The 24970-nt window shown below is 39.8% G+C and overlaps 1 protein-coding gene across 1 annotated transcript in view; it reads left to right on the plus strand.

The window, feature by feature from the left end:
• The window catches only part of CEP192 (centrosomal protein 192), a 68910-nt gene that overhangs the window by 9631 nt on the left and 34309 nt on the right, over nucleotides 1–24970 (plus strand). The window contains exons 9-27 of the mRNA XM_048940600.1: nucleotides 1718–1901; nucleotides 3131–3204; nucleotides 4490–4720; nucleotides 6179–6304; nucleotides 7183–7328; nucleotides 8699–8745; nucleotides 10077–10209; nucleotides 10521–10675; nucleotides 13146–13283; nucleotides 13546–13891; nucleotides 14234–14371; nucleotides 16277–16341; nucleotides 16417–16608; nucleotides 17478–17601; nucleotides 18247–18377; nucleotides 19716–20754; nucleotides 20875–21001; nucleotides 21808–21979; nucleotides 23497–24394. Of these exons, the coding sequence (XP_048796557.1) occupies nucleotides 1718–1901; nucleotides 3131–3204; nucleotides 4490–4720; nucleotides 6179–6304; nucleotides 7183–7328; nucleotides 8699–8745; nucleotides 10077–10209; nucleotides 10521–10675; nucleotides 13146–13283; nucleotides 13546–13891; nucleotides 14234–14371; nucleotides 16277–16341; nucleotides 16417–16608; nucleotides 17478–17601; nucleotides 18247–18377; nucleotides 19716–20754; nucleotides 20875–21001; nucleotides 21808–21979; nucleotides 23497–24394 (4466 nt within the window). The remainder of the gene's footprint in view (nucleotides 1–1717; nucleotides 1902–3130; nucleotides 3205–4489; nucleotides 4721–6178; nucleotides 6305–7182; nucleotides 7329–8698; nucleotides 8746–10076; nucleotides 10210–10520; nucleotides 10676–13145; nucleotides 13284–13545; nucleotides 13892–14233; nucleotides 14372–16276; nucleotides 16342–16416; nucleotides 16609–17477; nucleotides 17602–18246; nucleotides 18378–19715; nucleotides 20755–20874; nucleotides 21002–21807; nucleotides 21980–23496; nucleotides 24395–24970) is intronic.

Here is a 24970-nt window from a genome sequence, read left to right on the forward strand (position 1 = left end):
GGCAGGGTGATATTGTTATGCTGATATAATTGTATATGTCTGGATTTGTGATACAATTTCCCTTCTCCATCTGTATTATGTCCTTTTTAACAGAAAGCAGAGCTGATACCAAGCTAACTGGAGTAACTTTGATGTTTTGCTGCTTGTTGCATGCACACAGGAATGGAAAATGAACTCCTTTTTCCCCTCCCCAACGCCGTTTGACCTCTCCCAAGACACCAGCAGCCTGCTAACTACTAAACGCTATTCAAAAAACCTTTTTAAACTACGTTGTGTACTTTTTTTGTACTAGGCCGCACAGTTTGATACTGTTGAAACTCCTGATAGAAAAAATACTAGGAGAGGCTTTTTGTTTAAAAAAAAAAAAATCAAAAGAAAAAAAACTTCCATCAGAACAGTTTCTTAAAATAACTTGTCGAGTGAGCCAGTTCTTGAGCAAAACTGAAAATCTTGTCCTTGGTTGGGATGGGAGGAGGGAAGTGACCATTAAAGTAGCTTTCATTAAAATTGTTTTGATAACTGCTGTGTTTTACATTTCGTAGTGTTTAACACTTGACTGAGATTCCTTAACATCACGAGTTTGTAACTGCTTTGTAATATATGCAACTGTTAGTTTTAAAGGAAAAATTGTGCTTTGACAATTGTACAGATGGTAGCTTTTGATAGTTTGGTATTTCTTCGTTTATAACTTAGTATGACTTAAAATATGTTTTTTGTAAGTACTGTCAAGCTTGCTTCATCCTGACTGGGACGCATATGTTTTCTGATGTGTTTGTATGTTCCTATGGCAATGATTCCATGCGTAACTAGAATTCTGAGCGTACTGTCCTAAATAATGCAAACGTTTGAGCCATATGAAAGTTGAAACCAAAATGCAGCATGTTGTGGATTGTCCGTAATTTCACAAGTGTACAGCTGTTCTTTTAGGCAAGTCCACAGAACTGTAAACAATATAGATAACACCTGTAGGTATCTAATGTAATTATACTAAAACACACAAACATTACGGGTAAGTTCTAATAAAAATGGCAGAAAAATGACATGGAGTGCTGTAATTCTGAGTTCTGGATTCACCAGGAAGCTGAAATTGATCCTGAGTATTTTGCAGAAATACGTAAATAGACACAAAGATTGTACTTCGCTGAAAGCAGTTATCCTCTGTAAATGTATACTATTAAATTTAAACTATTGTAAAAGCTATACAATGTTTTTATGTCTATTCTGGAAGTCCCGCAAAGTTCATCTGAGTTAGATGCATATGCAGAAAATGTACATACATGGTTTTTTAATGTATAACTTGTGTCGCAAATGGAGCGTTGCTGAAAGCTGTTAACATCACAGGAATTCTGGGAGAGGGAAAGCATGTTCATAGCTGTGTTATGAAATTCTTTTGATTTCCAAAGCAGTTTGTTCATTCTGCAAGATGGGTACTACAATTATTATTACAGCATTCTTTCTATGATTTTCAGGGGAAAACTTTTTTTCCTTAAAGGACAGTTTCCAGATTTGTCTTGTTTTGAATTACAAGCCTTGATTTCTGCTATTATGTTCTATTGGTTTTGGCATGGATATACTAAAGCTTTTTTTTTTTTGTTTTCCAGCATGTCTTTTCTCCCCTTTGGTTCTCCTTGTATTTACTGCCTTTCTCTTTTTTCTTGTTTTTGTTTTGTTTTGTTGTTTTTGTTTTGGTGTTTTGTTCCTGTCTTAATTGTTTCAGGTATTTCTTTCCCCCTCTGGATTCCCCACGGGCTGGATCGAGATGGTCCAGTCATGCCCAGCTCCTTCCTCCTCCTCCTCTGATAGAGCACTCTTGCGATGCTGACACTGCCAACCTCCAGTATCCTCACCCTCGCAGACGATGTGTATCTCGGCCTCTTAATCTATTACCTGAGAATGAAGGGGTTTAACATGTTACTTTGAATAAACGTTGAAGGGCCTTATACTGATGGTTGTGAATGCTTCCATTTCTGGCTGCTTGTGTGTTCCTTCTCTCCTACAGAAGATTTTAAAAAATTTGGGGTCTTCATGCATGTTTTGCAAAACAAACTGCAATATTTGGAACAGTCATTTGTGTGCATCAAAGGAACATGTTAATCGGTAGGCTTTCAACTGTGGCAACACACGCAAACGTGAGCCATGAGCTGCTAATGGAGTAGCCAACTTCAAAGTGCCTGCCCTGGTTTGGTTTCTTTTTTCTTTTATTTTGTTTTTGGAATCAGTTTATTGTGACTTTGAATTTTTTCTTTTATATATTGCACTGAGAAATGTGAAATGTATTCTCAAAATTAAACATACCTTCAAGAAGTGGTTGAATAACTAAAGGATGATGTTTGATCAACTCGTAAAAGAAACAAAACCATTCCTGTGTATACTGCAGCAAAATGCAATTTGGAATGTTGGGTTACTTTAAAAAAATTTTCCATCTTGCTGTATAAATATTTAAATTTTATAATTGTGGTTGACTAATAAACTTATTTTAAAAGGTGTGTTAGTATGCCTTTTCTTGTAATGGTGTGGAGCTATTTCATAAGGTGGAGGTGGTGGAGTCGCCGTCCCTGGCAGTGTTCAAGAGGTGCCTGGATGAGGAGCTACGAGAGATGGTTTAGTAGCTTGTGGTACTAATAGGAATGGGAGGGTGGTTGGACTGGATGATCTTGCAGGTCGTTTCCAACCGTGAGATTCTGTGATTCATAACCAGTGTGAGATTTTGGATTCAGATGTCTGTTCTCCTGTATTTGGGTGAAAGAAGCCATGCCAAGGGAATTGAGATTGTTCAGTCTGGAGAAAGAGGAGGCTCAGTGGAGACCTTATTGCTCTCTACAGAGACCTGAAGGGAGGGAGTGGTCAGGTGAGGGTTGGGCTCTTCTCCCAGGTAGCAGTGGTAGGATGAGGGAAGATTTAGGTTGGGTATTAGGAAAAAAGTCTGCCCAGAAAGTGTGGTGAGGCAGTGGCACAGGCTGCCCAGGGAGGTGGTGGAGTCACTGTCCTTGGAGGTGTTCAAAAACTGTGTGGATGTGGCACTGATGGACATGGTTAGTGGGCTGATGGCTGTACCAGATGGTCTTACTGGTCTTTTCCAACCTTGATGATTCTATAAGTCTATTACATGACTATTTGGTTCTATTTTCAGAAGATTGGAGAACATTTTGGGTACATATATGTACCTTTATGTATCAATCGGCTAGAAAATGTTTCAGTATTCCAGTAATTTAACACACGGGAAACAAGCTGTTGTCACATACAAATTTTTCCAGTTCTTTGGTAGCCTTAATAATTCTATGATTTCACGGTCTCATTTCATTGTTTCTGCAATCCCCAGACCAGGAATATAACTGCAGGATAAATGGATTGTAAGACTTGAACGACAGCAGCACTCTCCTGACAGTGATCAAAGTGATATGTGTGGAGAACAGGACCTTCTCACCCTCTGCTTACAAAACAACGTGGCTTTTATGCTTCAGAACTGAAATCAGACCTTCCACGGGCCGTATGGAATCTGCTTACTACCCAACCTCAATAAGACAAAGCGTCTCACATAGCAACAGTACGGCAGGAGTACATCGCTATCACAAGCACCGCAACAGCCCTCCTGGGCCCTCGCTGCGAGAGCAACACCCGCCCCTCCCGCCTAACGGCCGCCGCGGACACCGCCGCGCCGCAATCCCCTCGCCCAATCAGCGCTCCGTTCTCCAACCTTCCACTTTCCGAGTGCTCCGACCGCCAATCGCCGTCTCTCACTGCTGCTCGCTCCGCCCTCCCCCATCAATTGGCTGACGGCGGGGCGGGGCGAAGCGCGCGCGCGGGCTTCCCGCCAGGGCCATTAGGGGTGGCGTTCCCGCTGCGCTCCGGGTGAGCCGGGGGCAGTTTCTCGGCCCGCAGGGGGGCGCCGTGTTGCGGGGTCCGGGCCGGCGCGAGCGGCGGTTTGAAGTTTTGGCGGTTGGGCGGTGTCCGGCGCTGGCGTTCGGCTCCTTCCGCTGCCCGCTCGCAGGAAAGAGGCGGCGGGACGCGGGGAAAGGGGTCCCGGCCTGCGAGCTGGTGAGCGTGGGGGGCCGCCGGGTGCGGCTTGGGCCGGGTCCGGGCGGTGGGGGTTCGTGTGGAGCGCTGAAGAAGCCGAGCCGGGGCCTCCCGGCTCGAGCTGTGACGGCAGCCGTTCGCGTCACGGAACTCGCGGCTCCCCAGGTGGCTCCTGCTGCTGTTGGGGCAGTGCCGGAGGGCGGTCTCGCTCCGAGCGGCTTTGCGGGCTAAATATAGGCTGGCACCCTGAGCGGCGTCGGCGCTGCGGCTGGCGGGGAGCGGCTCTTTTTAGGAAGTCGGAGGGGGCGGTAACAGAAGCGCCCGAAAGGTTTGCAGAGGGGGAATTGTGATCGATTCTTAAACGTGTATGTGAGCCGAGCGGGGCAATGGCCAAGCGGCACCGGCCGCTGTGTTTGGGCAGCGTTTATGAGATTGTTACCGTGACGTAGGTAGCCGTGTGCTCTTTTACTTCCAGATGCTGCTGGACCAGGGCTGACTATTGCCAGCAGAGTGTTGCTTTAGGCAGATTGCGCAGCACGATGGAAAGCTTCAGAAACATTGCCGATGAGACCTTTCCCAGCTTCCTGGGCAGTTCGCTGAATAGCAGTGCCAGCATCCTTGTGGAAAATGTCACCATCTCCTCCAACCCCGGCTTACCTGTTGCAGCTTCAACTGTTGCCAAGAACAAAGCAGGCCATGACAGCAGGTGAGGCCCTTGTTTAATTCTACTTAGTAATTCCACTTAATAATCTTACCAGCTGTCTGGTTTGACCCATTTAATTTGGAAAGGAAAAACTATCATCACATATTATTACACTGCTTAGTAATCAATAGTGGGTGTTTGTATTAGCAATGAAAAATCTGGGTGAGGTTTGTAACTCATAATGTAGTTAGCTTTCCATTAAAGTTATTCTTCAAAGAAATAATTTGGTTTTTAGAATGAAAAGATAACAGTACTTGAAGGGAGCATGTAAACAGGAGGGGGAATGGCTGTTTATTAGGGTGGATAGTGATAGGACAAGGGGGAACGGTTTTAACTAAGATGAGGTTTAGGTTAGATATTAGGAGGAAGTTTTTCACTCAGAGGGTGGTGACACACTGGAACAGGTTGCCCAAGGAGGTTGTGGATGCCCCATCCCTGGAGGCATTCAAGGCCAGGCTGGATGTGGCTCTGGGCAGCCTGGTCTGCTGGTTGGCGACCCTGCATATAGCAGGGGAGTTGAAACTAGATGATCACTGTGTTCCTTTTCAACCCAGGCCATTCTATGATTCTATGAACAATTGAGCATAATTTCATTTTTTACCTTGAGTATACTCTAGCCATTCAGAGAATATATTTAAAAAACGTGGGTACTATGTTAACCTACCTAAATCTCTCACATTTTAGAAAGGTAATGTAAGTAGAGACACCAGTTAAATTTTAATACAGTGTATAATGATTTGTTCAACAAGGGTTAAAACCAACAGTAACAACTGAAACCTTTGTTTATATCACTGCTGTCCCATGTGACTTTATATGCAGTAAGGTCAGACCGTTAAGGCCTGTCTTCAGAAGTGCGCATTCCAAAAGTGGCAGTAGCCAAAGAGAATAAGAACGTGGTCATTCTCTTAAGAACTTGAAGAGAAGGAGCCTCAAGAAAGACATTATTGCTCACTACAACTTGCAACTCCCTGAAAGGAAGTTGTGGTGAGGGCTGGCCTCTTCTCCCAGGTAACAGCAATAGGATGAGATGGAATGGCCTGAAGTTGCACCAGGGGAGGTTCAGGTTGGATATGAAGACAAATTGCTTCTCAGAGCGGTGAGGCAGAGGCACAGGCTGCCCTGGGAGGTGGTGCAGTCACCATCCCTTGAGGTATTCAAGAACCGTGTGGATGTGGCACTGAGGTTTGTGGTTAGTGGGCATGGTGATGTTGATTTGTGATTGGACTGGATGGTCTTAATGATCATCCTTAATGAGTCTGTGATCCTATTTTCAGAAGATTAGAGAATGTTCTGAGTACCAAAACATACCTTCTATAGAGATTGGCAAGAAAATGCAGAACTACTCAAGTAATTCAACACATGGGAGATCAGTGATTACCAAAGAACTGGAAAGAATTGTATTTGATTACAAAATAGAGATGCTTATCACAACAATTGTGTTTTCCCTCCCCACTCTTTCAGGGTTTCTGATATCCGGGCATCTTATTTAGAAGAAGGGAAGCACTTAGCTGCATCCCTATCTTCTCACGGTAGCCAGTTGGATCCTGAGCCAATGGGGAAGTTTGCCATCAGTTTTCACGATGACATGTGAGTGAGGCTGTTAATTTGTTCCTAAAAAGCATATAGCAACATAGTATTTAGATTTGTATATGCAATGGGCTACTCATGGAATATGTTTGGGTTTTGAAAACGAAATTATCAGCCATAAAAACCAAGCCAAATTGGGTCTCTAATAGTAATGTATCCTCCTGCCAAACATCCCATTCTCTGCTCTAAAAAGACTTTTCAAATTTAAATAGAGCTAATGCATAATGCAAAAATGTTTCATTTCACTCAATGTGGAAACTTTAAAGTCTTCTGATTAGCCCAGTAAGCTAATTGTGTATGTGGCTATCAGAAGTGAAAAGTAAGTTTTGAGCAGAATTAGTGAAATTCTTTGTAGTTCTATTCAGTAGCAGCTTTTGTAAATCCCGTTCTTTATATTTCTGCTCCAGTTTAATGTTATGAACAACCTGCTGGTATTTATGGGCTTAGGAAAATCTTGTTTAGTTTTTGTTTGACTTGCTGTCAATTTGATCATGGAATTTTCCCAGCAGGAACCTCTTCCCTTTGGGCTTTCCTCACTTGCTGCAAAAATGCGGAGGAGAAGAAGAAATAGGGGACAAAACAACAACAACAACAACAAAATGGGGGCAGACATGCACATATATTAACATTAAATAGCTCTAGGTGCTTCTCTGGGACATTTTAGGTTGTGGAACAGCAGCCCTTGATCTTGATAATATTCCTCTATTATAAAATGATAGGTGACGTGTGTAGGATTTGTTAATGGGAACAGCGAAATTCCCAGGGATGAAGGTGTGAAAACTGGAGAACTTCTCAAATCTTTATGTAGAGAGATGTCGTATGCTGATGTTGATTACATATAATTATGGTATTTTAAATTGAAATAATTCTCTTTTTAGGGAAGTTGCTAAGTTGGTTAAAGAACCTCAGCCTGCAATTGTTAGTCTGAGAGAATCCTATTCCGTGGCTGGAGATCAAGACCAGAACGTCACTGAGCATTCGAATCACAGTCAGGATACCTTATTACCGCTTGAACGATTGGAAGGTATTAAACTTTAAGGAAAACTACATACTTGCTCTCAGTGCAGTTACCTTATTACAGTGTGGTTGTGGAGTTTTTCACCATTTCAGTGTTTTGTGGCATAGTGCAAATGGGATTTGGAAAAGAATCTTTTTATTTTGTACGAACTGAAAACGCAAAAAGCTTGGGATTGAGCAGAAGTCCAACAATGTGATGACAATGTACAGAGTTGTTTTCTACCCCTTCTCTTTCAATAGATGCAGGTTTATGAGATTGTATTTTAACTGATGTTTCTTTTCTTGCCCTATTCCAGCCAATAATGAGTGATTTTTTTTTTTATTATTTTTATTTTTATTTTTCGGCTGTGGCTGTACAAAGTAGAAGCTCATATTTATTTTTTTTAGTGTAACATATGGAAAAGTAGTTTGGAATGCTTGGCTGTGAAAACTGTTCCTTCTTGAAGTGTGAATGGAACAGCAGAAGCAAAACAATGTTCTGTAACTTGCTTTGAAAGTACAGTTACTGATGTTAACTATACGTAAGGGAGAGGGATTTTTCTAATGTGATCAAATTCCTTTGGCTCCTTCAAGAGAGTAGATTTCATAAATACTTCTAGTCATTACCTTCTTCCAAGCTATCTGCAGTTTTGTGAGGTAAGCATTCATAATTCAGTAGACAACACGTTCTATTAGGAAGTGCATGGTTTGTAATATAAATGCACCCTGATAAACCACTGTTCATTGAAGCATTGTCTTCAGCCATTTCTCCTTTTAGGCTTAAGGAAGTGACAGTAATATAGGAACAAGATGCTTTGGAAAATTGGGAGTGCCTTGTTTGGGCTTGGTTCTGAGCATTGCTACTTGGCTATTCAGTTTTAAGTTGTGCTGTATTTGAAGCTTAAGATTGTAGCCTGGAAACTGCTTTTTGTTCCCATTTGTTTCTGAAGAATTATGAACCTTTTCAGCTAACATCTGTATTTTAGATGTTAGCTCTGTCTTGTGGGACATGATTTGGTTATGGGAGAATACAGTAGAAAAGTGGAAGCTGCTTACAAATGATTTTAAGAGAAGATACTGTCTCAACAGTGGAATGAAACAGTGGAACATAATGCTCGTTTCTGCTTCTGTAATGTGCCACTCTCTCCTTTTTCACAGTGCTTGTAAGAAAGCCTTCAGGCAGTAATTGTCTACATGCTGTTTACAGTTCTAGCCCTGTTGAAACCTTGCCTTTTTAATTGTTTCCAAGATGCTTTTGATTGTTCTTGTATGAATGCAGAAACTTTGGTCTTGTTATAACGTGTACATTTCAAGAGGCTGTCTTATAGAATGGTTGCTACTTAGTGTTCTCATGTTATGCTACTAATATACTGATTTTTACTATATTTTTTGTTCCAGATTTACCAAGTGGAATATGTTTTCTTCCAGACAGTAAGGATAACAAGGTAAAAACTTCTTAAATACTGTGAAATTATAGATACCCTAATAATAATCTTGTATGAGACTTCTCTCTCAGGAAGGAAAAGAAAGTGATGCAACAGTGTTCATTGTTTAGCTGTGTATACCTGCAGGCTGTAACAGCATGTCGTGTCTCATTTTGCCTCTGTTTTCCACATCACTTCACATAATTAGCACCACGGGAGTGTGACTCCACCTGATCTCTCTGTTGTGAAAGCTGTTGTTTATTCCTACCTTGTGCTGTCATTCATTCTTTATCCATGTGTGAATCTTTTAAGCACAATTGTAGTTTGCCCTAATGAAGAGTCTTGGAGGAACCTTTCTGAATGCTTTTGGAAGTTGAAATAGGCTACCAGTCTGATCTGTGATGCCTTTATACTTGTTAATTGCTTAGAGGAATATTAGTTCACATGACTTCTTCAGTGTTCCCAACATAAACCACACCATTTGTAAGACCTCAGTCTTGTTGCACCTGGATTTTTTTCTCTCTTTTCCCATTGTTGAAAACAGCTGCATCAGGTACTGGCAGGGCTGTGCTTCAACTGCTTTCTGCTGTTGTAGAGAAGCTGATGCTTATGGGTGCAGATGGGGATGAGAGCTCACAGCACTTGTAGAAAACACACCTCAGGCTGCAGCCTGACGCTGTCCAGTTGTACGCTTCTTGATGTGTCAGCTGGTGTTTTCTAAATTACTTTAGTTTACTTTCATTTGGTCTGTGTTTGTGCTTGTGTGTGTTTTATGGGCCACAGGGGCCTGTGACTTCCAATGGAATGCTCTCAGTCTGTCACTGAAAAGTAGTACCTCTCTTTCAAAACATCTGTCCTTTCTGAACTTTCATATTTCCTAGCTGTCAGAGATGAAACAGTGTGAGACTAAATCCAAAGTAGGCGTTGTGTTACTGCTTTCTTAAAAAATAACAACAGGAGTTTGATTTTGGTGTATGATTTCTGAAGAAGCATTCATTTAGCATTATAGAAACCTATTGTGTATTTCCTACTGTGCACTTTAAGATGAAGGATTTTTTTTTTCCCTAATAAACTCCTTAATGCAGTAGTTCAGTATTTTGGTTCTGAGATCTTTCAAGTTTGGTGTTATTCAGGTGTTTTTTCTCTTTTATGATGTTTGTGTTTCTTGCATGTTTCCTTTGTGGAAGCTAGAAGGCAAAATCGACTGGAGCTGAATACTTCCTGGGATGTGTAAGAAGGAAGGGGTAGAGTTTTAAAATGTTACTTAAACCTCTTTAATTGCTTCTTATTTAGGGGATTTATGCAATAGCTGATCATTCACAGGCAGATTTACATATGGATGTTTCTCACAGGTTACTCCATCTGAACCTTCAGAAAAACTGGTAGAAACTGAAACCTCAAGTGATCATCTTAGCATTAGTCTTTCAAGTTTTTTAGAAAATGAGAAACTCTCATCTCTTTCAAGCTTAGGAGGAGATTCCACAGGTAAGGGATTTGTAACTTTATAGCTTTCTCTGGATAGTTATATTTAGAATTCTGACATAACACTGCTACCTACTTGAGGAGAAATGTATTACTTAAGCATAATTCTGTATAAAATACTTCATCAAAAACTTGTGTGAAGAAAATTACAGAAAACCCAACTTATTTTGAGGTGGAAAAACAGGATCATTCTGCTCCGACTGTATGAATGTGTCTTGATGCATTAAAGATTATGGAGTTGCTCTGATAGCCTGCCAGGTGATTTATAAAATACCTCTGAAGGGTGAATGGGATGTTTTCTTTTGTTTCAATAGATGATGATATTGATGATGAAGAGTTCTTTGATAACCAACTGGAAGCTTATTTTGAGCAGCTGATACCACCTGAAGTGACCAGAGGAGACACTGACATAGGGAAGCTTTCAGATGGCTGTAAAGCTCTGAAGCTTCCTGAAAATGGCTTGCTTCAAGTAAGTTTAAGATGGAGTTCCAAACCTAGTATTCCTAATGGCTGTGAAACACAGTAGTATTGTTGAGAATTGTCTGCCAGGGTGGACAAGATATTCTTTCGTGACAAACCCAAACACTACCCAACAGATAGCATTAAGCAAAGGACTCTTGTTTCTTATTTTTTTTTTTTTTATGATTGATAGCTAATATAGCTCTAAGCAGGAAACAAAGCACTTTAAACGAGATTCTGGCTTTCTTTTCCCTATGCAAGGTTTTCCCTAGGAGAAAAATAAAAAGAAACAAAAGAAGCTAAATAGCATAGCAGTGTTTGTATTAATTATCTTATAGTGCTGAGCTAGCAGCCGACAAATATGCTTGTTACAGAGGATCTTTCTGCTTATGTGATAAGGCATGGGGAAATTAGGTAAGTAGTTGGCTGTCCCAAGCGACATTAATCTGGAAGGCTTGCAGAAATGCTCACGGGTTTCCTGTTATGCTGTTGTCTTTATTTAGGCCTTCGTTCACATTTTCTACACTCGTCTTTGTCGTGGCCTTCTTTCTCCTGATAAGCAGTTCCAGACCTTGTGCAGTCAGTTTTGTTACTTGATCTTGCAAAGGGGTAAATAACACAAGTGCTAAGGCTATATTACTGCCCTCTGATATGATGGAGACCTGTCCTAGGGTTAATAACTAACATAACATCAATGGTATTTCCTGAAGATGGACTTTTTCTTGCTGGACTGCTTAAGACTTCATTTCTTAAGTCCTATTATTGTAAGTATGCTTTTCAGATAAAATCTCTTCTATCTCTAAGCTGTAGGATGAGAAAAAGGAATAAAGACCTGAGCAGCTCTTTATTTAAATAGCTGCTAGCAATTCAGCATCACCTGTTGATATTCTAGCTTGACCTTTAGAGTAAAGTAACAGTGGGGTAGGATGCAAGTCAGCACTTGCTGCTGTAAGAGCTAGCCTCTGCTTGACAAGTTCAGTCTGTGCTGCAGTTCAGTCTAATGTTTCAGGGGCTGCTTTTTGGAGTTCTGCTTCTTGTGTATGTGAGTTTGAACTTACTGCAACTCTGAGGTGTTCGCTTGAATGAATTATGGTGCACCTTCTCTACTTTTCCCACTGCTGATGTTAGTATCAGGCTTGTAGGTATGCATTTGGAACCCCCTCAGGTCCAGTAGGGGAAACAATATTACTGGTAACCAAGCAAAAGCCTTTACTAATATTGCAGTCTTATGAAACCATGATTTTTTTACCAGCATCTGAGTGCAAGGAATTCTTAATGCTGTCTAATATCCATAAAACGCTAGCTTTACCTCTTCCTTCCACTCCCAACAAGCTGGTTGGATGAACTGCAAGGAAGGCCATCTTCATATCTTGTAAATTCCAGGAGATGAGTGTATTTTCTTTGTAGGCATCGCTAAATTTTATTTTGATGGTTCTATGACAGGAAATGATTTTAATAGTTGTAACTTTTTGCTAGTCTTTGTTATAGTTTAAATGCAACATTGTTCAAAGGACAGTGTGGAGCTTTCTTTTAAGACGTTGATCATCTTGTTGAAAGCAAATTGATTTCTTTTCTGATGAAGGATTGTTTTATTTTTTCTTTTTACAAATACTTTAATGTTTGCTGGCATCAATGCTTATTTCATTTTGTACGACTAGTCTTTATGAAGAGCTTTTCAATCACCAGCTTGATTACCGAGGTCATAGTCTTCAAGGTTTTATTAAACATGTAGCATCATGAGGCTGTTTTTGCAAGGGAGTAAATGGTCTCCTGAAGTCTGTGTGAGGAAGGTAAGCAGAGAGCAACAGCTACCTGGTGGTTTGTCTTAGAACACCATTTCTCTCTTACAGATTGCTCGGTGTCTGTAATCCTGAATGAAAACTTGATACTTACATGCTTGACCAGAACAGTGAAGTGTGATTAATTGAATCGTGGTTGCAAAGATTATGATTATTCTAAGGATGTGTTGTCTAACAGCTTCATAAATTTCCCACCTGACTTCAAAAATTCCAGGCTGTGGGAAGTGATGTGTTAACCCTTTCGATGGCACTCTGCACAGGTTGCCAGTTGTTGATGGACAGCTGTATGTGAGGAATAGAATAGATGACTGTTTCAAGACCGTGTGGCCGTGGCGAAGAGTGAGACCAGCAGAGCTGTGTTCTCTGACCTCAGGCTTGATGTAAATAGAGCAAGATGCTGCTGCTTCACTGTGGCTGTAGATGGGCAGTGGGGTAGGTGCCAAAAGGTTCCAGGCTGGGATTCTCATTCAGTGATAGATTTGGAGAAGAAATAGTACATTGCCCTTGTTAAAGAAAATGAAATAACATAGTGGGATTAAAAAGAAAAGAGATGCCCCATCTTCTTGCTCTGTACATACTGAAGGCAGATTGGTGGACTGGCATAGCCATCAGTGTGTTTTATTTTTCTCTTCAGCATTGTGGATGTGATGTAACTTAAAATTTTTATTTCCTTTTTTTGAGGACTTCCAGGATCCCAATATGTACCAGGCTGTGACAGGAGGAGACTCAGGAAATGCTAGTGATGAAGGATCACAAAAGCAAGGGATGACTGGGTGTCCTGTGCAAATAGAAAAACTGCCCCGACCAAGAAGACAGCTGGTATGGAGTTATCTCTTAAATATATGTAGAATAAGGCTAGCATAAAATAAATATGGTTGTGATTTTAAACTTATAAGAGGTTGAACTAACAACCCAAACTTTCTTTAGAAAAGATGAATAGTAAGGCTTTGTTTTTTTTGAATATGTTTTTCAGCCATGGTTAACTTGGCTATTTTGTACCTAGAACTATTAACACAAGCAATTAACAAATGCAATTCTGACACTTAAGAATAACTGTAATAACTTAATATTTTTTCCTAAGAATTCCATGACCAGCAGAGATGTGCTGGAATCCTGCAGTGCCGCTGAGCTGTGTTTAGATTCATTGTATCTTCAGTGCATCAGCAGCCATAGAGCTGATGGCGAGGGTGCTTTTTCCAAGCAGGAAGTATGGTCCTCTGAGCATCAGTCTGCTGCTCCTGATGGTCAAGTACTACATCCAGCAGAAGGGTTTCTGGAGCACTACACCAATCCTAGAATTCCTCTTAGTGCAGATGAACCTGCAGCTGTCCCAGGTGCAACTGGGTGTGAGGTTGGCCTCTCTGATACTTACTTGTCTCCAACTGCAGACAGCTGTCAGAATAAAAGTTTAGCTACAACGGACTCAGGTATGTTGTTTTATATATAACATAACTATGCCACTGTTGCATGGAAAAAGAAATAAAATTGTAAGCTGTGCATTTTTCTTTAGTAAAAAAAAAATCCACGATTTCTTTATAAATAAGAAGAAATGTAACTTGAATAAATTGTTTTTGATTTTATAAATTACTGATTGATGGCTATTGCAAACAGTTGCTTCTTTGGCAGAGCTGCTGCAACTTGAAATTGCAGCTACTTGATCTACAATAACTTGTTGCTGGCCTTTAGTGAGTGGATTCATTTAAATTCAAGACATTTTGCCTCGTTCCTTTTATTTTAATCATCTAGGCATCATTTGTTGTATATTTCAGGTGATGCACCACATAGCGTTGTTTATCAAAATGAAGAAGGCAAATGGGTGACTGATCTTGCTTACTATACTTCGTTTGATGGAGAACAAGATTTAAACCTGTCTGAGGATGATAAAATAAATGAGTTCATAACTGGATGTATGTAATCTTTTTCCTTTTTAGTTGGCTGTTCCTATCTGTTAGTATAGTTAAGGAAACTTTTTCTCTTCCTTTTTTATTTTTTCCACTTTAAAAATAAATGGTGTTTAGTATTGAAAGCCTGTAGGCTTTAGATACTAAATCTTATTTGAAAGCTGTTTTCGTCAGCATATAATGATAGTTTCAGTTGACAGCTTATTTCCATGTTTCTTACTCTTCCCAGTAAGAGTGTCACTGATACCAACTGTATGAGAAAAATAGCTACTCTGTCTGTCATTTCCAGAAATGTTGGTTAGAATTTTAATTATTGTTATTCTTTTCATCAAGAAGAGGAAGCCATTGTTTTGTACTGCATGATGGTTATAAGACAGGAACCTGTAAGCAAGAAATTATTATGTAAACAAGCAAGTAAATGTGAAAAGAGCTGCTGAATTCTCTGGCTGGTGATTTTTGTGAACTTCTTGGGAATGTCTTGGTGCTGAGTGCTTACGCTTAGCACTGGTACTGCAAAATGTCACTAAGGGCCATTTACAGGACTCTTCTAAGAAATTCTAGGCTTTTTGAACCTTTCTCTACTTCAGTTTTAATTTTCCTTTACCTGTCTCAGGCTGATCTTCATGAGAGTCTATGTTTGTCGTACAAGATTGGGTAGTATGCATGTAGTGCTGTGGGCAAATAAATTCCTCAGCACCAAAATGTGTTGTGAACAACTGTCTTACCATACAGATTTCAGCATTGTATGCAACGGAGTTTCTCCTACTCCCTTTGTTTCTAAAGCTGACGTGTGGATGGTATTCTGAAGATGTCTGCTCAAGGCTGCTCTCTCTTTCAGAAAGGATGCAGTGTATGATGATGTATTGTTTATTATGAACACAAGGTCAAGCAGGGCTGTTGGGTTGTAATTGTTTGTCGGCGCTGTGTGGTTTTCTGTTGGAACAAACAAATAAGATTATCTGCTGGAAAGTTCCCTACTTATTGTGTCAGCAAAGCAGAGCTCCTTCATTATTTCTCAAGTAGCAGGATATTTCGGATACCTGGCTGCATTTCAGACTCGAGTTACCAAATTATTTAGAATAGTTGTCTGCTGTAATTTTTTCCAGGGCTCATTAGCTTTTCCCTTACCTGATGGTTTTTAAAGAAATGATGCTTTCCACCTGATTGGATTCAGCACGGATGGCATTTTTCTCTCAGCTAGTTTGCTTGTTTGTACAGAGTAGTGCAGTGTTGCTCACTTGACAGTTTAATGCTTCAGGAAGTCCTCATAAGTTGTCTTATATAGAGGATTAAAGAAGAGTTGTTAGTGACTTAAAATTCAGTTGGTTGTGACTGCATGTCACTAACAGTGCTAGGTTGCCTTTAGGAATTATAGTTGGATTGCTTAATAAAGAGGTGTTACAGTTTTGTTGCTTTCCTCAAAAGCAACGAAATTCCAACTTCCCTTAAGTAATTTTTATTGACAGCAAACTTTGGCCATGTTAACTTGCACAGGTATTTTGTGAACTGATACAAACTGAACCAATCTCTTTCTTTTGCTTAAGTTCAGCACTTAATTTTCTAACCTGAATGTTGTCTAAGTTGGTTTGGAAGCTCTGTTCTACCTAGTATAGATAGCAGAACCAATAATTAATATAATTTGCTTTCAGGACAAGGTTATAAGAGGCCTTCTGTACTGAGCTCTAAGGTAGCTAGCCAAATGCTTCTTTTACTGGGGTGCCTAAAGGTTAAGGAATGCTGTTTTAAACCAACTTCACATAAACCTTTCTTGCAATTATGTGAGGAATAACTCCTGGTTTGCCCCAAGTTGTCTTGGATGTAGAATTAAGCATCTTTACCTCAAAGTTTAGTTTAATGATGCAGAATAGTAGTGGCAACTCTTATTTAATAAATGTCTTCTTTGATTTTAAGCTGAAGCAGCAGCAGTGATTGCACAAGACCAGGAAGAGTTTGAGAAAGCGCACAGACTTTTGCAGGTAAGTAATGATCTGAAAGCAGGCAGAATAACTGCCATTTATTTACAAATGACAATTTTTGTCACTTCTTTGCAGGCAGAGAAAGTAGACGTTCTAAATGCATCTGAATTAGCAAATTCTTCATGGAAATCTGCTGGCAGCTGCCTTCTGCCAAAAATGTCTGATGTTAGTAAAGATGCCAGCTACTTACGTTTGTCTCTGGGGGAGTTCTTTGGTCAGAGGTCTGAAGCTCTTGGTTGTCTTGGTGGAGGCAGCGATGTGAAACGGGTATGTATCTCAGTGTTATGAGAGGCAAGAGAAGGATAAGAAATAACAGAACTGCTTTTTTTGTTGTTGTCATAACTATTTCTGAGAACTGCTTCTAATTCTGTATGCATATACAACAAGGATGAGTTGTTTTTTGATTCTCATTTGACATTTATGATGTGAAGGGATGACTAGTATTACCAAGGAATCTTTATAATTAATTCTTGGTCAAAACATAGGGTTAGAGAGAGGGAAGGTAGGCCTTGTTACAGGCTGCTTGCTGGAGATAAGAGCAAGCAGTCCACAGAGTTGAATGGAACACTACCAAGAGGGAAATTTGAGTGAGGTGTCTCTAAATGGCTGTTGATAATTGTGCTATCTAAGCAAAAGCTCACTTCCAGTAAAAGCATAATCATCTAGACCCCAGCTTACCAATAGACTTTTATGTGTTTCTTACCTGCTGTTGGGTAGACAGTATCTCACCTATGCTGCAGACAAACAGAACCTGAGAGTTGTGTATAAGGGGATATGCTTGTGTAATTCAGTTTTGTCCTAGTGTACTGGTAGAGTGAGCATGTTCTGTACTGCTGCAGAACTGATGAGAGCACATGTACTTTCTTTTGTCTAACTGGTGTAAATACATTTTCTGCTGTTTTTTTTTTCATTTTTGTGCATTGTATGCTTTTATTTTTTTTGTTATTTAAATAGCATTGTATGTATGTCAGGTAGGCATTTACAAAGCTAGGAGGCATATGTTATTTCTCAGCCAAATACCAACTGAGGAGACACTGGCTGAAACTACTTTGCATACCCACTGGAACTGTGGGTATTTCATGATTGAATTTACTAATGTTGTATTCTGGGTTGTCTCTTTTTTTTTCTTTTTATAGCCTTCTTTTGGCTACCATATTACATCTCCGAAGACAAGGCAACCTGTTGCTTTGCTAAGGCAATTTGATGCATCAGTAGGTGACACTACCCAAGAAACTTCACAATTTTCTGAAGTGTTTCCAGGTAATTATAGAGCAGGATGAACCTCAGACCAGTAGTTGTAACATTAACGAGGAGTTATTTGTGTATAACTGTTAAAGACTGTACAAGTATGTGATAGAGACTGGAGAGAAGTATGTGATAAACTCATTGTAATCATCTTAATCACTTTCAGGTGTGTGAGGGTGAAGATGGAAGGTATTCACACCAAAGAAACAAACCCTAAAGCGTTTTGTGAGAGCATTCCAATACCAAGTAGTTAACTGGATTGCCCTGGCTACTTCCACATTTTCAGATGCTGGATAAATACCAGAATGTCTTGTAATAATTAAAGCATGTTCAGGGTTTACCTATTGAAAAAGCTATATAGTTGTGTTGACAAAAGAACAACAACAAGAAGCCCAACAAAAAGAATGAACCACAAGAACAGGAAGTTGATTTATTTTCCATTTGGATGTAGAGGATGTAGGGAAAGTAGTAGTCGGGTTATAACTGTCTGTGTGTGTATATACAAGTCTAACTTTTCCTTCCATCTTTTAGAATAAATAAGTAATTATACTCCTGGGATATCTGATTAAAGGAAGAATAAGGAAATTCCTCCAAAATCTTATGTGTAAAGACCAGAAGGTGCAGCAGAAATTAATTGTAGGTCTTTTTCTTTCTTCTTAGAAGACTTGGAAGCTCAAGCAAAGGAACATGTGAGTTCTACCAGCTGCGAAGATGCGTGGTGTAGTGTGGAGGCTGCAGCTGGAATACAAAAAGGCATTAATACAGAAACTGCTTCCAAAAGTGAAGCAAAGGTATTTTTTTCGTATTTTCTATTAATTACAAGTGTGAACTTGAACAAAAGTCACTTCTGTTGTTATTGTTTCTTTGAGTAAGGTTAAGTTTAGACTTCAATCTCAACCTACTTCAGCCTTTTATGCTGATAACTTGAATCCTAGCAGAAGTCTTTCACTTCTTAGACTAGTTTCATTAGATTGTTATGATCTATGAAGTAGGTCTGGTCGTACCAGCACTGAATAGAAGAAACAGCACCTTTAACCTGCTGATCAATCTCTTCTTGCTGCAGCATAGATTGCTGTTGGCTTTTTTTTTTTTTTTTTTTTTTCTACAAGGGGATGTTGTTGGCTCATGGTCAACTTGATGACTACCTGGACCTCTGATTTCTTTTCTACCAAGCTGTTTTCCAGCTGGTCAGTCCCTAACCAGTACTGGTGCAAGGACTTATTCTTCCCCAGGCTGAAAGGCATTTTTCTTTGAAATTCACAATATTTTTCATCCTATTTCTCCAATCTGCTGAGGTCTTTCTGAACTCAGCCAGCCCATCTTATGTATGAACCACACCTTTGCAGACTTGCTGTGAGGCTGTGCTCTGTTCCATTATCAACGTCACTGATAATGATACTGGCACAACATCCTTCCCTGGGATACCTCGTTATGGACCTCAGGCTACTCATAGCCTCCTGATAGACTGTGTGCCCTGATAACAACATGTTACAGCCAGTTCTTAGTCATAATCTCCTTGTCCACTCCATAAATCAATAGTCTTTTTATGAGGATACCGTGAGGGCTTGTGTGGATATCTATGAGAGGACACAAATGCAAGTTCACAAAAAGAAATCTTATCTACAAGAGAGATGGGAAGAGATTATGATCTAGAGGTGACATTGCCTAGTTATGCCAGTGTTTTGCTAAGAATAGGGTGTGCAAATTCAGTAAGTCATGAGACTTCAGAGATGCAGAGAAGCGTGGAATTGATTTTGTTTCGCTTTGTTGAGAGGCAGATGATTGGAAGTTATTTGGGAAGATAGTGTGTGTTTGGTCAGTTTCCTCCCTACTCTGTCTTTGGTTGTATTTACTTGTAGTCCCTAAAACCAAGTTAAGGCAGATAGGAGAATTTTATGTGTATCAAGTTGCCAAGTTTTAAAGGAACAGAAGCTTCCTAGCAGGCAATCCTTATGGCAAGCAGTCTTGGAAAATCAGTGGTTTTCCTGTTGTGGTGTTTCTCCTTGGCAACAGATTAAGCCTGGGGCAACAAGAAATATTAATATAATATCAGGTATTCCACATCTGGCATAAATTCAAATACAAAATCATTCTTCATTTGGTGCTTAATCTGTTTTTCTTTGTTGTAGGGTGGAGTTAATGAAGACAAGTTGGAAGGTGGCTTATCTAATCATTCTGACTCTGTCCTCAGTATTAGCACAATTGCCTCTGCTATTGCTAATGCTTCTTGCAGTGCTGATCCTTCCCAATTGGCTGCTATGATGATGACACTCTCCAATAAAAATAGAAAAAAGTGTTTCCTTCCTGGAATTGTTAAAGAGATGGAACTCACAGCTGATCAGGCATTATCCAGCCATGTGGAAAACAGTACATTTGATATGGAAAAATATCTCAAAAAAACAGATGAGATGGGACATGAAAGTGAGCGTGAGAGTATTGTAAAACTTGAGACACCTGTCCAGAACAGTATGTCTGAAAGCACTTCAATGGGTGAAGTGAGAAACAAAGAAACTCTTGTAGAAGACTTTTTAAATGATCATAATGAGCAGCAACTAATAGAGAAGCAGTTTCTGGATTATTTTAATGCAGAAAATGGTACTCAGAATATCTCTAGCTCATCTGGTGCTTCCAGGCATGAAGACGGAGCTGCAAATAGCATTAAGTATTCAGAAAAGTTATCTGATATATTAAATAGTAAACATGTGCAGTTGATGAGTGCTACTCTTAAATCTGATGTGCTGGATATCCAAACTTCACCTAGTAGAAACAAAGCACAGACATGTGAAACTCCTTTAGCATCTAAAAGGGAAATGGCACAGAGACTTCTGTTTGCTCAGGAGGCTGACAATCTTACTAGCAGATGTTGTAGCAGGGAAGATGGAGGAACAGTAGATCAAGTGAAAAATGCTGTTCCCGAACCATGTAATGATTTGGAGAGAAGTACAAGAAACATTGTGCCACTCAGCAATGTAAAATCTACCAAACAACCTGGTAAATATGTCTCAGTAAGTCCTACAAAAGCAAAGCCTGTGCAAAAATTGAACCCTGATGAAGAGACGCAGAGCACAAAAGTGGAGGAGAGAGCCAAAGAGAGCAGTGCTGCTGGCAGTGGGAGCGTGAAACATGTAACTTTTCAGAAGCTCTCTCCAACTTGCCAAAATAGTGGTGGTAAGTAATTGTAACTAGCAATCTAAAAAGATGAAAGCAACCAGTTGCAGGAAAGGCTTTTCTTGAAAATGGACTTGTTTCCTGTGCTTATACACTTATAAAATTCTGTTTATTTATCAGAGCATCAATCCATGCTCCCTGAATGTGACTTGCAGCCTTTGGAGGATGAGCAGTATAGCTTCAGGCCTTCAACTTCACCGCTGATTCACTCTTCTCCTAGTGACACTTCTGGAACAGCATTTTCAGGGTAAATTTTTTAGCGTGGGTTATAAGAATTGCTACAGTTTCATGGGGATCTTGGAGTCATCAGGTTTTAAAGTAAATATTGCTTTTGACTTCAGTTTATAGAAGACTTTTTTTTTTTTAAGACTAGGACTTTGTTCTGTGTGTAAGCTTACTCTTAAGTTTTAATGTATGTGTGGAGGAGCAGTCTTAAGCAATTGCTGATTTATTTGCCTTGCTGGTATGATGATAGAGTTGCTGGACAGGAGTGTATCTGTTTCTGCTCAGGATTGTCCAGTAATGCAAGAGTACAGAATACTCAGCCTGTAGCTAGTCAGATACTGTGGATACTTAAACCTTCGTGATGATGGAACTGTTAACTGCAGTATTGAGTTTTTATTTATTTTTTGTTATGGTTCTAGTTATGTAATAGCAAAGCCTGATATTGTATACAACCAATTATGGCCTGGGTTGTTGTTGGTTTTTGTTGTGTTTTTTAAAGTTGTATTTAGGTCAGTTTTGTTCTCTAATTCGTGTCACTGCTTGTGGTGAGAGAATAATTAGGAATATTTGTATTACTTATGAGCACTTTCATATTTGAAACTGTAACTTTGTCCCCAAGATTTCAGCATTTCTTAGCAACTGAATGGGTAATGTGTGTTTTTTTTTTTTTTTTTTTTTAAATGAGTTCCAGTAATAAGAGGAGCTGTGTGAATTATAGGATTGCTACCAAGTCTTGTGGTTTTAAACATATACTGTGGGCAGTGGCAATTCATTTTCTTGTGGGCGTGCGTTCTGTGTCGTCTGACATACTTCCTATCTGTTTTTCAGGTCTGAGGCTGATTTTATTAGCACATCACATCATCCAAAATCATCTTGCAAGGAGAGTACTGTATCTCAGTCAGTTTACTCAAGCCCAAGCATGAGCAGATTAACATATGTCTCTGAATCTGACAGTACGCTTAAGAATACATCTGTAATGTGTGATCCAGAGACACACTGGGTAAGAAAATCTATGACTGTAATTATGTCCTATGCTCTGCCCTACGAACTGTTACATGGTCAAAATCATTTTAATGGTTAGAACAGCCTGAAAGGTTTCAGAATAGTTTGGTGTACACTGTGCTTAGCAAAAAGGTACTGTGCTTTTCCCTCTTTTCTTCCCTACTCCCAAGTTTCAGGAATTTAAATTCTGAAGTAGGTTTTGTTAAATTACAAACCCTCGTGAATGTAAGAGTAAACCATTCAACGGACTTCTGGAAAATGCTAGAGTTGGTGTATTTTTTTCCCATGTTTTTCTGAGTTGCTTCTTGAGTAATTCTGTTCTTGGAATGCAGTGCAGCATTCTAGCAGCAGTTAGCAGGCTCTTCATCTGCTTTTTTCACCCGAGGCTCCCTTTCTGTTTCATTTTCTGGTAAGAGTGCTTCCCTTTGCCTACAACCTAAGAAATGTTTATCAATGCATATTTTAGCTTCCACCAATTATTTCAGGACTGAAAATACCATTGGTCTACCTCTGATAATCATTCTCACTGTTCTTACTGATTTAGTAAAGAGTGTATCTCAGAGTGAAACTTCAATTCAGACTTGCAGTCTTATGCTGATTGAGATAGTTAATATTCTCTTACCTCAGTCCATGGTTTCTTTGGAATCTGAGATCTTTGTTATGCTTCCCCCCTCCAAAATGTGCAACCATGTGGATGAAACTTTAAAACAAACAAGTTCAAAATCTCTTAGATTACAAAAATAAGAGATGCCATTTAAACTTCCACTGAGATAGGTACGACATCTTAATTACTTTTGAATTTCTCTAATGGTTAGTAGAAATGTTCACTGCTAGATGTATCTTTCATTTGTAGGTATGAGAAAAACACTAAAAATTTCAGGTCTATGGGAGGACTTTGATAAGTAAATCGAGGCGGTGGGGGGGGAGAAGGATGATATAATTGTTGCAAAAGAAATCACCACCAGCAGACCAATGCCCAGGCAATCTCCAAGGAACAGTTACTCTGGAAAAAATATGCTACAGTTTTATTTCTGAATGTATGGAGTATTTCTTTTTTGTCAGCTGTCCTGACCATCTCCCCTCCCAGCTTCTTGCCCACCCACAGCTTCACTTACTGCTGTGGTGAAGTGAGAAACAAAGGTGACCTTGACTCTGCCAACATTGCTCAGCAGTATTTGAAACATCAGTATGTTATCAACACTGTTTTCATCACAAATCCAAAACATAGCACCACAGGGCTGCTGTGAAGAAAACTGGCTTCATATTGAGCAGATGCCGTACACCTAGTTACATGTGACTTCAGATAGCAAACAGGCTGAAGCAACAGGCTTTCTTTCTCAGAGTAGATAGTCACAGATGTCTGAAGTCTTGTTTTTGTAACAAGACTTGACAAATTTGATCACTTAATGGTAATGGCTGGCGGTACCAATATTAGGGTCTGTTTCATGAATCCTGTTTGCTTTTCCAGAATGTGTAATATTTGTCGTAATACTGTGTATCACATTTGCTTACTAGAGTGAAAATGCAAGTGAACTAAGTACAACAATAATTCGAGCCAGCCCAACTCCTTCACAGGAGCAAACAAACAAGAATTTAGAAGACTACTTGTGCCAAAGAAACCGCAAAGGAATACAGTTCAGTGTTGATCAAAAATCAGAAGAAAATGAACTTGCGCATCCTGAAAGAAAGCTTGAAGGACGAGGTCAAGAACTGACCAAGGAAGATCTTCCAAAGAATGAAAGGCAGCTTACATCTGCTGCCTCAAAAGTAGCAGCAACTCTTAAAGAGTTAGACCCTGTTATATCAGCTCTTGCAAGTAAATTCTGCGTCTTTCAGCCACTTCCTGTTAATGTTGGTGCACAAGAAGCATGGCAGGATCGCACAAATAAAGCACAGAGCCAGGGATTGCCATCCTTAAATGCGCTGCCTGTATATCCTGGATTAAGAACTTGTATTCCAATAAATCAAAACGCTCCTGGTGAACAGTATATTCCTATTTCAAGCTTTAAATCCCACATCACTACCTCTGAAAGTCAAACAGTTTCTTCTGTTGCGACGTTACTTCCAGGCCATTCCTTGGCAACAACTCAATTTGCACAGCAGCATCTAGGAAACATACCATCTACTGGAAACAAAGTTTTACCTCAGTTTCATGGCTGCAGCTCTGCAGGTTTTAGTGTACCACCATCAGGGCTTCCTTACTCCAGCATCTCAGCAGGACGTGTGGAAAATCCAGTTCCAGCAGGAATCCCTTTGGGTTCGAATATTGGTCCCGGTTCTTTGGGTACAGCTGCACTTTGTCATCCACACTCTACTTCCTGGAGCAAGAATACCTTAAATATAAGATCGTGTACTGTACAACCCCTTGGGACTAGTAGAAATGAGTGGGACTTTTCGACGTCACCTGGTGTTGGTAAGGCTTATTTAAAGCGCGCTTTTAAAATAGCTGTGGTCAGGAATAGCTAAAAGTACTATAAAGGAGTAAGTAAATGTAGGATTGTGTGTGACCACAGCTATTCTTTATGCAAGCTGATAATTGAGAAAAATGATATTACTGATTTTCTTTGGTTAATGGTATCTTCTGAATTTAGTGTCTATTCTTCTAGTCTTCCTAATACCCTTAAAATGTGTTTTTTGTAATCAAGGAAAGTAGATCTCAGCATTCAGTGGTTTTGTGGTTGTGGAAAGGATCTGTTGCACTCTTTGTCGTGAGGGAGAGAAATCCTAGCTGCAGTTTGTGCTAGGCAAGACAACTCATGTCCTGGAAGTTCAGCTGCACTTGAGCTGAAAAGCAGAAGGCATTTCTGTCACTGTCGTGGGCAGATATTAACAGCCAGTTAAGCCAAAAAATCCCAGAACTGGGGGGCTGAAGCTGCTCTCTGCTTTTTTCAATTCAAATATTTTCTTGATGCAAGAAAGCATTTCTCAGACGAGTTGACAAACTTGAAGTAAGGATAGCCTAAATGATGCTTTATTCAGGATACTTGGA

The sequence above is a fragment of the Lagopus muta genome, chromosome 3 (assembly GCF_023343835.1).
Source record: "Lagopus muta isolate bLagMut1 chromosome 3, bLagMut1 primary, whole genome shotgun sequence".
NCBI lineage: Eukaryota > Metazoa > Chordata > Aves > Galliformes > Phasianidae > Lagopus > Lagopus muta.